Genomic DNA, 12414 nt, shown 5'->3' on the forward strand with positions numbered 1-12414 from the left:
TGTGAGATGAGTGCAATTGTGCGGTAGTGTGAGCATTCTTTGGCATTGCCTTTCTTTGGGATTGGAATGAAAACTGACCTTTTCCAGTCCCATGGCCACTGCTGAGTTTTCCAAATGTGCTGGCATATTGAGTGCAGCACTTTCACAGCATCATCTTTCAGGATTTGGAATAGCTCAACTGGAATTCCATCACCTCCACTAGCTTTGTTCGTAGTAATGCTTCCTAAGGCCCACTTGACTTCACATTCCAGGATGTCTGGCTCTAGATGAGTGATCACACTATCGTGATTATCTGGGTCATGAAGATCTTTTTTGTACAGTTCTTCTGTGTATTCTTGCCACCTCTTCTTGATATCTTCTGCTTCTGTTAGGTCCATACCATTTCTGTCCTTTATCGAGCTCATCTTTGCATGAAATGTTCGTTTGGTATCTCTGTTTTTCTTGAAGAGATCCCTAGTCTTTCCCATTCTGTTGTTTTCCTCTTATTTCTTTGCATTGATTGCTGAAGGCTTTCTTATCTCTTCTTGCTATTCTTTGGAACTCGGCATTCAGTTGTTTATATCTTTCCTTTTCTCCTTTGCTTTTCGCTTCTCTTCTTTTCACAGCTATTTGCAAGGCCTCCCCAGACAGCCATTTTGCTTTTTTGCATTTCTTTTCCATGGGAATGATCTTGATCCCTGTCTCCTGTACAATGTCACGAACCTCATTCCATAGTTCATCAGGCACTCTATCTATCAGATCGAGGCCCTTAAATCTATTTCTCACTTCCACTGTATAATCATAAGGGATTTGATTTAGGTCATACCTGAATGGTCTAGTGGGTCATACCTGAATGGTCTAGTGGTTTTCCCTACTTTCTTCAATTTCAGTCTGAATTTGGCAATAAGGAGTTCATGGTCTGAGCCACAGTCAGCTCCTGGTTTTGTTTTTGCTGACTGTATAGAGCTTCTCCATCTTTGGCTGCAAAGAATATAATCAATCTGATTTCGGTGTTGACCATCTGGTGATGTCCATGTATAGAGTCTTCTCTTGTGTTGTTGGAAGAGGGTGTTTGTTATGACCAGTGCATTTTTTTGGCAAAACTCTATTAGTCTTTACCCTGCTTCATTCCGTATTCCAAGGCCAAATTTGCCTGTTACTCCAGGTGTTTCTTGACTTCCTACTTTTGCATTTCACTCCCCTATAATGAAAAGGACATCTTTTTTGGGTGTTAGTTCTAAAAGGTCTTGTAGGTCTTCATAGAACCGTTCAACTTCAGCTTCTTCAGTGTTACTGGTTGGGGCATAGACTTGGATTACTGTGATATTGAATGGTTTGCCTTGGAAACGAACAGAGATCATTCTGTCGTTCTGAGATTGCATCCAGGTACTGCATTTCAGACTCTTTTGTTGACCATGATGGCTACTCCATTTCTTCTGAGGGATTCCTGCCTGCAGTAGTAGATATAATGGTCATATGTAAGATTATTTTGTAAAAAAGTAGCAATTTTCCTTTATCTCATCATTAACAAACTTGAAAATTTAATGAAAGATAAGATACTGTTTATGGTAGCAATAAAATCATTAAAGAATGCATAAAATCTTTAAGAAATTTAAAGAAACACTTAGAGGGAATTAAGGAAGTTCTGAATAAATGAAGAGTTACATCAGGACTTGCCTGGTGGTCCAGTGGCCAAGACTCTGTGCTCCCAAGCAGGGGACTCAGGCTCTATCCCTGGTCAGGGAACTAGATCCTACATGCTGCAAATGAGAGTTCACATGCCACATCTAAGACTTGCAACAGCCAAATAAATAAAAACTAGGAGTTATGTTTCTGATGCTATAAAGAGGCCAATTCTCCCCAAACAAATCAATAAGTTCAGTGCAATTCCAATTAAATTTAAGCAGGACTTTTTTCCTCTCTTTCCTCCTTCCCAACTCACATGCCTAGAAACCCATCAAACTCTGTCTAACATTTATATGGAAAAATAACTGTTGATGAAAATAGCCTAGTTGATAAAATGAGGGCCAAAGAGGAGAATATACATGAAAACCTTAGCACATATGAAGGAAGACACACTACAAACTCAATAATAAAAATTACTGTACAGGAACATTCATAGATCAGTTTAAAGGATTAAAAGATAGACACATGTATATTAACATGACCTGAAATATATCAGTGATGCCATGAAATAATGAGGAAAAGGACTTATTTAATAGCGTGTTGACAAACTGGCTCAATTATATGGTAAAAAATTCCTATGCACCTTATGCAAAGTTACTCTTTAAGATTTATTAAATGTGAAAATAAAACTATAAGTTTAATAAGTTTGTGACCTTACAAAGGTCTCTTTAAAATCCCCAAACACAATAAAGCAAAAAAAAAATTTTTTGATGGATATCACTACATGTAGTGATAAGTAACTTCCCTGGTGGCTTAGATGGTAAACAATCTGCCTGAGTGCAGGAGACCTGGGTTTGATCCCTGGGTTGGGAAGATCTCTTGAAAAAGGGAATGACAACCCACTCCAGTATTCTTGCCTGGAGAATTCCATGGACAAGGAGCCTGGTGGGCTACAGTCTATGGGATTACAAAGAGTTGGACACGACTGAGCAACTAACAAATAAGTAACAAGTATCACTACATGAAAACTAAGGAAACCTCAAAACAATTATTAGTCAGATGAGAGATATTAAGAGTCCAAAACCAATAAAGGATTAATAATTAAGCCACATTGAGGAACTTATGCTAATCAACAAAAAAGATCATGACTCAGTGGAAAAATGGGTACCGAAAAAAACACACCTGTTTCCTGTTAGATCAAAGTCTACTATTTTAAAGATGTGAACAGGCAATTTACAAAAAGGGAAATCCAAATGTTGAACAACTATATAAGGCAGTGTTCAGTCTTACTAAAATCAGAGAAATGCCAAATAGAATAAGACCTTATTTCAAAACCATTCCATTACAAAGATTTTGGGAAGCTGGACGGTATCAATGCTGGTAAGGGTGTGGGTAGAACTGGTCCTTTGATGCATGTAGTGAAATTGTACGGAGAAGGAAATGGCAACCCACTCCACTGTTCTTGCCTGGAGAATCCCAGGGACAGAGGAGCCTGCTGGGTGCCGTCTATGGGGTCGCACAGAGTCAGACACGACTGACGCGACTTAGCAGCAGCAGCAGTGAAATTGTAGATGGCTGCATTTATTCTGGAGAGCAACCTGACAGTCCTGGGTAAAATTAAATATGTGCCAGGGACTCAACAGTCCAACTCTTTTCATGTACCCACTGAGGAAAGAATGAAAAGTCAGCAAGGGAATTATGAACAAAGATTTTGAAACAGCAGAAATATTGGAGCCAATCAGAATGGTTAAGTACAATGTGGTGGCTGTACACTAGGAAATACTATGTAATCATTAGAATAATTTACTAGAGGTACATCCTACAGAAAAAGTAATGTGTCCATTGTTTTTTGAACATAAAAAGATACCTTTTTCAAGGTTTGAGCTTTTACTGTTAGTCTCATAACAGAAAACAAATCACCCAACTGCTTCTACTAAGAAACAGACCAACTCTTATATCTGCTATTACATCAAGTCTTTATTAAGAAGTAAAGTGCTCAGTATTACACATTAATGAAATTCCCAATTATTGAGACTTACATATGTAACAGTTTCTTAATGGTACCAATATAAAGAGGAAGATGATAGGGGAGGGACGAGGTGGGAATTCTTCATGACTAAAGAAGAAAAAAATGTAACATATGGGTAAAAAGAAAGAACTCTGCAAATTTTTACAGGTGAAATGAAAACACATAATAATAGTAAGTATCATAAAAAGACTTTCTAGTGACCATAACTGGTATATGGCACATGGTCAATACACATGGATACCACATAATAGCTGCACTTCAAATTGAAGCTTGTTTACATGTAACAACATGGTACACATACATAAATACGTACACCCAATATCCCTGGAATGCAAATTTTAGTACCTAATAATAAAGAACTTTATTAAAAAAAAATATTCAAAAGAAAGCAAAGATGGAGACGAGCGATAAGAAATAACTGTTAAAGAAATGCAATCTGTATCGCATCTGTAGAAGACAGCTTAAAAAGGTTTTTTTGCTCATGTTTTCTTTGAAAATTTGACTGACAAGTCTACCAGTTAAATAAGCAACTATGTGAACTTAAGCTATAGTATGAGAAACAGGTCTCTCTGCTATTCTCCAAGTGAGAATTATTCACCAGTGCATTCTCTCTTGCTTGTCTCATTAGCTCTCAAAAGGTCAGCATACATAACAGTTTTGAAAAATAAGATTTTTAGTTTTTGTTAAGAAATAGATTTCTTCCCCATAAATTTGGTGAGCCCCTCTCTTAATGAAAAAAGAGGCGATAAAAACCCCTGCAAACTCAAACTTTGGCTGATAGCTTCTGATGATGGTTGAACTTTCAATAACCAAAACTCTTTTTCATTAAAATGAATCCCACTTAGGTTATAAATTCTAATTTTGAAATGCAGGATCAAGAGTATTTGAGTTCTGTATTCTTAAAACAGTCTAAAACTCAAGTCTTAGTTTTATAATATTTTATACGAATTTCCAAATTTCTTAATATTTCGTTTAAAATGAACGTATTTGCTGAATCAAAACTTTTGATACATCCTAAAAATTTTAGTAAGTTTATCTTCCTACATTAGTTGCAAGTAAGTTCAGCCACATGAGCAAAAGACTATACAGATAAATCTTTATACTAAACTAATTTTAAGGAAAATATCAAATTTAGTGATTTGGCTCTTTCCAATTCTCCTATGTTATTGTGAGAAATGACATTTAACTCACAATTGATCTTTGATGGTTTCATGCAGCTCATTTCAAATGAGAGTGAAAATAGTGTAAAAAGTAAGTGAAATGGTTAGTCCCACAGGCATTAGATATAAAATAACAAAAAAACATAGTGTTCAACATTTATCATAACCATTCATACAAATTCTAGCATAATGACTACATACCCATTCTATGGTTTGGGATTCTTTTCCAATTCATCTTTTAGAAAAGTGTACCCCAGGAAGGTAGTTAAAATAGAAGCCTCCTTTCTTAAAAGAAAGCTATGCATTAAGCCTATGAGCTAAGCCTGAGTGGAAAGGAATGCCCCTATTTTCCTTCACACACTTAGCAAAAATGACAATACTGATTTTCGTGATTGGAAATAAAACTCAGAAGCCTTTTGACAGTTCTAGCTTTAAAAGGCTACTTCATTGTCAACTGAGGAGACTCAGTCATGGTAACAAGTGGGCACACCACTCAATATACTTTACAAAGAATTTTTTATGTACTCAATATTTACATCTGAATTCCTTATATGAGAAAAAGAGACATCTTCTTTGATCATGGGCAAAGTTTATCTAAAATAAATTAAAGTGCAGAAGAATTAATGATTGGTCACAAAGACCAGCATCATATGGTGGTCAGGGCACATAAATAGTGTACTTGTTATGGCAACTCAGAACAGGCACCTTCTCACCTATTAAGAACACATGTCCTACACATGAATATTGGCACTCCCGTTTCCACCTCCACCTTCCATTCCTTCTGTAGACTGGGAGGAAGAAGGGCGAGAGCTCCTGGGGCGTGGCTGACCATTTAGTCCTAAGGGTGTGCCTAAACCATGACTTATTTGGGAAGCTGCATCATCAGACTCCCAGCGTTCCAACTCTTCTCGCACAAGCCGTTCCATTTGTTCCCTGTGGATTTCATTGTCACGACCCAGCCTTTCATCCTAATGAAGGAAAAAGAAAACAAGGTGTTGAGGTGGACTGATGTATATTCGTGAATTTAGGAATTGCCTTCGGAAATCTGGGGATCAATAATCCCACTTAGGTAAGGCTAGAACAATACCAGTCTCAACAACAATTCTCAGAATCACTGGAGCAATTTTTTTTTTGAGGGCAGTATCATCAGTGTGAAGAGTATTAAGAAAGCAACAGCTCTGGATTACCATTTTATCTGCACTGATTTGCATGTATGGGGAAAACATCCTCTTAGATTAAGGGTTACTTAAACTATGACCTTGATATTTTATAAAATCAGGGTGTTTCTGTTTCAGATGACCACTAACCTCAGCCACTCCATCCAGCAGCCTTCCCAGCACCTCCCTTCTTTTCAGTTTGGCCCGCTCCATGATCTCAAGCTTCACTATCACAGCATCAATCTTGGACACAATGCTGCCGATGGAGTGCTCCATTCGGTCCACTCGTCTCACTAGGCTGTAGGAAACCACAGTTGAGAGGGACAAAAACATCTTGTGTTGTTGACTTTTCAGCCCAGTTGTCTTAACAAATGGAAATGCTAAGATTTTTTCCTTAAACAATATTATAATTTAAAACACTTTCTAAATAGTCTAGAACTTTAGAGATTTTTCATACATTGCTGGTAGGAACGCCAATTGGCACAGTTCTTTTGCGAGTCAAGATTTTATCAGAAGTATGTCTACCATAAAAGTTATGCCTATCTATCTTTCAGATATTCCATTTTTTTTTAACTTTTTATTTTATATTGGGGGAACTGCCAATGTTGGAGAAAAGGGTTCGATCCCTGGGTCTGGAAGATCCCCTAGAGAAGGAAATGGCAACCCACTTCAGTATTCTTGCCTGGGAAATCCCATGGACGGAGGAGCCTGGTGGGTTATAGTCCATGGGATCACAAAAAAAGTCCAATACGACTTAGCGACTAAACAACAATAGGCAATTAACAATGTTGTGATAGTTTCAGGTGAACAGCAAAGGGATTCAGCCATACATATACATGTATCTATTCTCCCTGAAACTCTCTTCCCATCCAGGCTGTCCTTTGAGAAGTTTTAAAGGAAATAAGTATATGTGTAATTTTTGACTACAAGGATATTCTCTGGGGTTCTGCTTAGTAATAGTAGGTCATTAAAATTGTTAAAAATTAATAGAAGATTGCTTAAATATATTATTGTTTCTGTACACAATAAAATTCGAAGACACCAGAAATTATACTGTGACAGAATGTTTCATGCAATAGAATGATGTTTACATTCTAATCATGAAATAGAATGACATTATTTATAATGTAAATAAAGCAGTTAGAAAACAGTATGCTCACTTATGATCCCATTTTTTTGAATAAACACAGTGTTATATAAATACTTTTAAAAAAGGAGACAAAACTTTTGGAATGGTAGCATGAGGGCCCTGGAGGACCTCTCCCCATTGAAACAACCATAACTGTTGAAAATTATTAATTTTTAAAAAATTTCTGGAAATTTTCTTAAGGGCATACAATAAGAAGCTTTTTTTTTTTTTTTTTAGTAATATCTGAACTACAATCTGCTCTCTCTCTCCTGCTCCCTAGCTCTGTGTGACAGAGATCTTCTAGGGGCATATGCGTGCTCACTCAGTCGTGTCCAACTCTTTATGACCCCATGGACTGTAATCCACCAAGCTCCTCTGTCCATGGAATTTTCCAGGCAAGAATACTGGAGTGGGTTGCCATGCCTTCCTCCAGGGGATTTTCCTGACTCAGGGATTGAACTTGTGTCTTCTGCATCTCCTGAATCAGCAAAGGGATTCTTTACCACCTCCAGGGGTGGGTCAGCAAAGAACACTCAGCCCTCTCCTGTCAGCTCCTACTGGAGGGCTATACTTATTTCCCAGAAAGGGTCAGGCTGTCAGTATTTCTCATCCTTGTACCTCCACCTCCAAATCTACACTGCAGAGACTCTAATTCAGACAAGAATGGCTCAAGAGATGAGATTCTTTTCTTCCACTCAACTTCCAGCTGGAGGGTAGATTTTTCCATGCCCGGAAACACCGAAGGCTCATGCCTTATTCATGAAACAGGGGTGTCACTGTGAGAGAAATGGCCCACTAGCTCTGGAACAGTGACACCAAGGTTTTGCCTGGAAGGACAGTCAGGCCACAGAACAGAGCTCCAAAGCTTCCCTAAGTGAACTGGCTTTATTTGGAACAAACTTTGCAGAAATTCAAGCCTAAAAGTGTTCTTGAAAACAATGGAGATTGTGGTGATAAGCAGTTAAGAGGAGGCTGGTCACTTCATGAGATCATCAAGTTAAACCATTTACCAGCTAGTTTACCAGAGAGAACCAGGAGAGAGAAGTCAGCCAAAGACTGGCTTCAAAAACTCCCCCTGAGAAGGCACCTGAATTTCACTGGATCAGAGTGTGGAGCAATTTGTATCCCAAGGCACTGATGAAAATCACAGACCAATCAGCCAACAATTATGAGAACTGAAGAGGCAGATGCAGTATCAACAGAGGCAGAAGGCTTAACAGAGAGCCCAGGGGAAGACCTGCAAGTCCTGTCTCCCCAGGATAACTGTGTGCGTGGTCTGGGCTGTGACCTCTGAGAAGTGACACTGGAGGTTCACAATGTGGGGGAAACAGACGTCACTAAAAAACAAATACACAAATGACAACAAAAACAAGCTCTGAGGGGAAGGGGAATTTGTAAGTATTTATAATATTGTTTAACATCTCCGGTTTTCAAAAAAAAATTATGAGACACACAAAGAAACATGAAAATGTGACCCAAACACAGTGGGGAGAAAAGCAGGCAACAGAAACTGCCTTTGAGAGGGCCCAGATAGACTCAGTAGACAAAACAGTCCACATAGCTCTTATAAATATATCCAAAGAGCTAAACTAAGTCATGTAGAAAAATAAAAAATAAAGGGCAGTGTGATGACACCACCTCATCAAATAGAAAATATCAATCAAGGAAGAAGAGAAATTGTTAAAAGGAACTAAATAGAAATTCTGGAGTTGGAAAGAATAAGAAATGAAATAAAAAATTCCTATAATAAACAAATTACTTTCATAAAGAGAAAAGAACACCAATAATATTTATTAAAAAGAACTGACAATTAGTTATGGAAAAGACCAAAATGAGAGAGGTGGGAAAAGCTAGTTAGTGTCATTTTGACTCTTGTCAACTCAAGTGAATGAGTGAGTGAAAGTTGCTCAGTTGTGTCTGACTCTTTGTGACCCCACAGACTATACAGTCCATGGAATTCTCCAGGCCAGAATACTGGAGTGTGTAGCCATGCCCTCCTCCAGAGGATCTTCCTAACCCAGGGATCAAACCCAGGTATCCCACATTGCAGGTAGATTCTTTACCAGCTAAGCCACATGGGAAGCCCCTTGTCAACTCGAATTATCATTTCCTCAATACTTACACTTGAAACTCTTCATAAGAAACCCCACTGGAGATGCTGCCCCTCCTTCTGGAGCTATGCCCACTGTCGTCGTCATCTTCCTCTTCAGAGTCATCCAAGCTTCGAGGGAAACTTCGGCTGCTCATGGGTCGTGGTAAAGAGCTGTGATCCAAGTCCAGGTCCTCCTGAAGAACACGGGATCACTGAGTGACGGGCGGGAACCCCAGGGCTCCACAGAAGCTTCATGGAGGACCGGGACAAACGGGAAAGGGGTGTGTGCCATTCACCTAGGATTCCTGTGAGGTTAACACCAGACTGTGATCCTCACACTTTTCAGTTTCATGTATTGGCAAATGTTCAAAATAGATTTTAATGACCAGCAAGAAGTTGCTAACTCCTTGTCTGGACAAGAAAGAACAGTGAAAATACAGAAAAGCAGAGAAAAAAGTAAATGAAGAAATATGTTTTCACCTTTTCATAAAAGTGAACATGTGTAATAGCTACGAAGTAAGGAAGGATACCATCTCAGAGTAAGAATTTTGACTAAATACAGCCATGTGAAAATATTATTCATTGTCTTCTTGCTCATATTTCACTATGACTGGTGAAGTTTTTCCACTTATGGGCATTGTCTTGTGGAGCAGCATTTCAAAACCACTGTTCTATACTGTCTCCTCATAGGAACTAACTTTTGTGTAACATTCATTTGCATTCTCTGTATTTCAATTAGCATGGATTTTCTGGGGTTTGTTTAACTATTTTTAAAGTTAATGTTAAAACTTTAAATTATTTTTTCTGATTATAAAAGCTCATGTAAGCTTATTTTTAACAGTTTCATAGTAAATATTCAAATGGAAGGCAGTGGTTAGTTTTATTTCATTATACACGATAAATTAAGAACAACTAAATTTATGTCTTCTGAGAAATCTTTTTTCCCCATTCTCATGGACACTGTGAAGTATATAACTACTCAAAGTCTTCCTCAAATGGGTTACTAGAAAGCTTAGGGCTAAATCTGCTGCTCAATCTTATTAGGCATGACAGGGAGCTCAACCTGGTGCTCTGTGACAGCCTAGACGGGTGGGATGTGGGTAGCAGGAGCGAGGTTCAGGAAGGAGAGGGTATATGCATGCTTATGGCTGATTCATGTTTCTGTACAGCAGAAACCAACATTATAAAGTAATTATCATCCAATTAAAAATAAATTAAAAAATAAAAATAAAAAAAGTATATTTTTTTGTGAAGTGCGTTTTTTAGTTTCATTCAGGTTTGCCTTTATATCTCAGTTTTGTTCTGCTTCACTCTATTTTTCTACATTTATGCAAACAATACATTTCAATATATTATGGTGTTATATATCCTTTTTGGAGTAGGCAGGGTACTACTACATCAATGGAAAGACAGAGGGAAAGAGAGAGAGACACATATGCTCCCAATAACCCACTACTTAATAAGCTGTTTGAAATATTGCAGGTGTTGAACCAATCATGTTCTCCTAAACCAGACCCACCCTCTCTTTTTCCAAGTCGTCTCGCATCTGCTGGTGCTCATGTTCAGTCAGTTCCTGGTCTCCATCCTGGTCATATTTTGTGAATATTGCCTCAATCTCTGCATCAGTATGGCCTTTCCTGAAATTAGGGAGAGGTTACAGATGAACTCATCCATGCACACGATCCATCCCAAACACAGACACACTGACATGGGGGAGGAAAGGAGAAACTGCTGAGTCAGGGCCGTCCTCCTCTTAGAATACATTCCAGAAAGACACTCACCTTTGAAACAAACGTGTCTCTATGAGCACTCGAGCTAGAAGGAGACTTAGCACTAAGGATTTATCTTTACATAAGGACTTTCCCAGCACGGGCAAATTGAGATTCTTACCCTTTGAGATCTTGCCGAAGTTCATCAAAGTTTAACTTGCCTCCCCCTTGCCGCAGACTCTCTGAAATGTCATCCACAGTATTTTTCTTCAGTTTTAGTTTGATCAAGGCTTTATGGTAACCCTGCCGGAAAGAAAGACTGTTTTAGTTTATCCTCCTTTTTCGTTTGTTCTGCCTTTCAATTACAGTGGTAACTACTGTAAACTCAGTGACCAGAACAGTATCTCACACAAATGGACCACAAAACAGGTGCGGGTGGGATGACTGACAAATGCATCCCGAGTTTTCCATGACGCTCGTGTGGGAGGAGTCAGGTCTTTCAGTAAATGAAGAAGAACTAGGAATCTTTTGGTTTGTATTCAAGTTTAGTGTACAGGACGAAAGTCAGTACATTCCTCAGCTGTCTGCCTCAGAGTATGTAGGAATGTGCAATATTTCTTAAGAAAACTAAGAAACCTGAGTCATAGATTAATTATTTTCTATATTATCTTACAGTTGATAATTTCCTTTCATGAGTGTACAAACACTTCAATGACAAGGAGATGAGGATTTTTCACTATACACCGCAGTCCTTGCTATACACAACAGCGCGGGGCTGTACGAGACAGTACAACTGTGTAAAGCAATATTAACTAATCAAAAGGAAAAATTATGACTGTTTTGTGACCTTTGAAATTTTTGTTAAAACATTAAAAACTCCCTCGGTGTAGGCTACAAATCTATGAGGAAATTTAAAAAAGAGTAAAATGATTATGTTAGTACACTGACATTTTAAACAATAGAAACATTGAAGTTTTATTTCTTTGTAAAAAACTTATTCAGAGTACTCCAAACAATCATTGCCTTCTTCTTGTTACTATACAGCATACACTATTAAGTGAGCATCTTTTCTACGTCTTGATGAGTTATAACCCTTTCTTAACCTGGATCAGCTTCCAATATCTTATCCCTTGCACTTCCGAAGTCGTGAAATATCTCTGAGAGTCCCTTTAATGTGAAATTAGTTGCCAGCATCAAGACATCTTCATCCTATTTGTCACAATCTCTTTCTTCATTTATGTTGATAAACATGCCTTCACTAGTCCTTCTGGCTGCTCTCAAGCTCTTGAGAGGTAGCAGTGTCAACACTCCCATGGCCAGCTATGTATTTCTTCTAAAAATCCAATGTTTTTAATTTCACTTCCAGTGTTATCATTCTTTGTTTCTTTGCTGTACTTTCTTCTTTGCTGGCCTATTCTCTCCTTTAATTATGCATATTTGTAAAATGTCACATGGGTTTATCACTGGGAGATAAGGAGGCAATATGACTGTAAACTTTGTGCATAAACTGAATAGCAGATGCTCAGGGACCAA

General features: G+C 38.2%; 1 protein-coding gene across 1 annotated transcript in view; it reads right to left on the reverse strand.

Annotated features, from left to right (window-relative positions):
- Nucleotides 1-3562: 3562 nt before the first annotated feature.
- The window catches only part of PKD2 (polycystin 2, transient receptor potential cation channel), a 58748-nt gene continuing 49896 nt past the window's right edge, over nucleotides 3563-12414 (reverse strand). The window contains exons 11-15 of the mRNA XM_027544113.1: nucleotides 11063-11184; nucleotides 10692-10809; nucleotides 9203-9366; nucleotides 6102-6249; nucleotides 3563-5762 (exon numbers count right to left, since the gene is read on the reverse strand). Coding sequence (XP_027399914.1) covers nucleotides 5526-5762; nucleotides 6102-6249; nucleotides 9203-9366; nucleotides 10692-10809; nucleotides 11063-11184 — 789 coding nt within the window. The 3' untranslated portion in view covers nucleotides 3563-5525. The remainder of the gene's footprint in view (nucleotides 5763-6101; nucleotides 6250-9202; nucleotides 9367-10691; nucleotides 10810-11062; nucleotides 11185-12414) is intronic.

Source organism: Bos indicus x Bos taurus, chromosome 6, assembly GCF_003369695.1.
Source record: "Bos indicus x Bos taurus breed Angus x Brahman F1 hybrid chromosome 6, Bos_hybrid_MaternalHap_v2.0, whole genome shotgun sequence".
Lineage (NCBI taxonomy): Eukaryota > Metazoa > Chordata > Mammalia > Artiodactyla > Bovidae > Bos > Bos indicus x Bos taurus.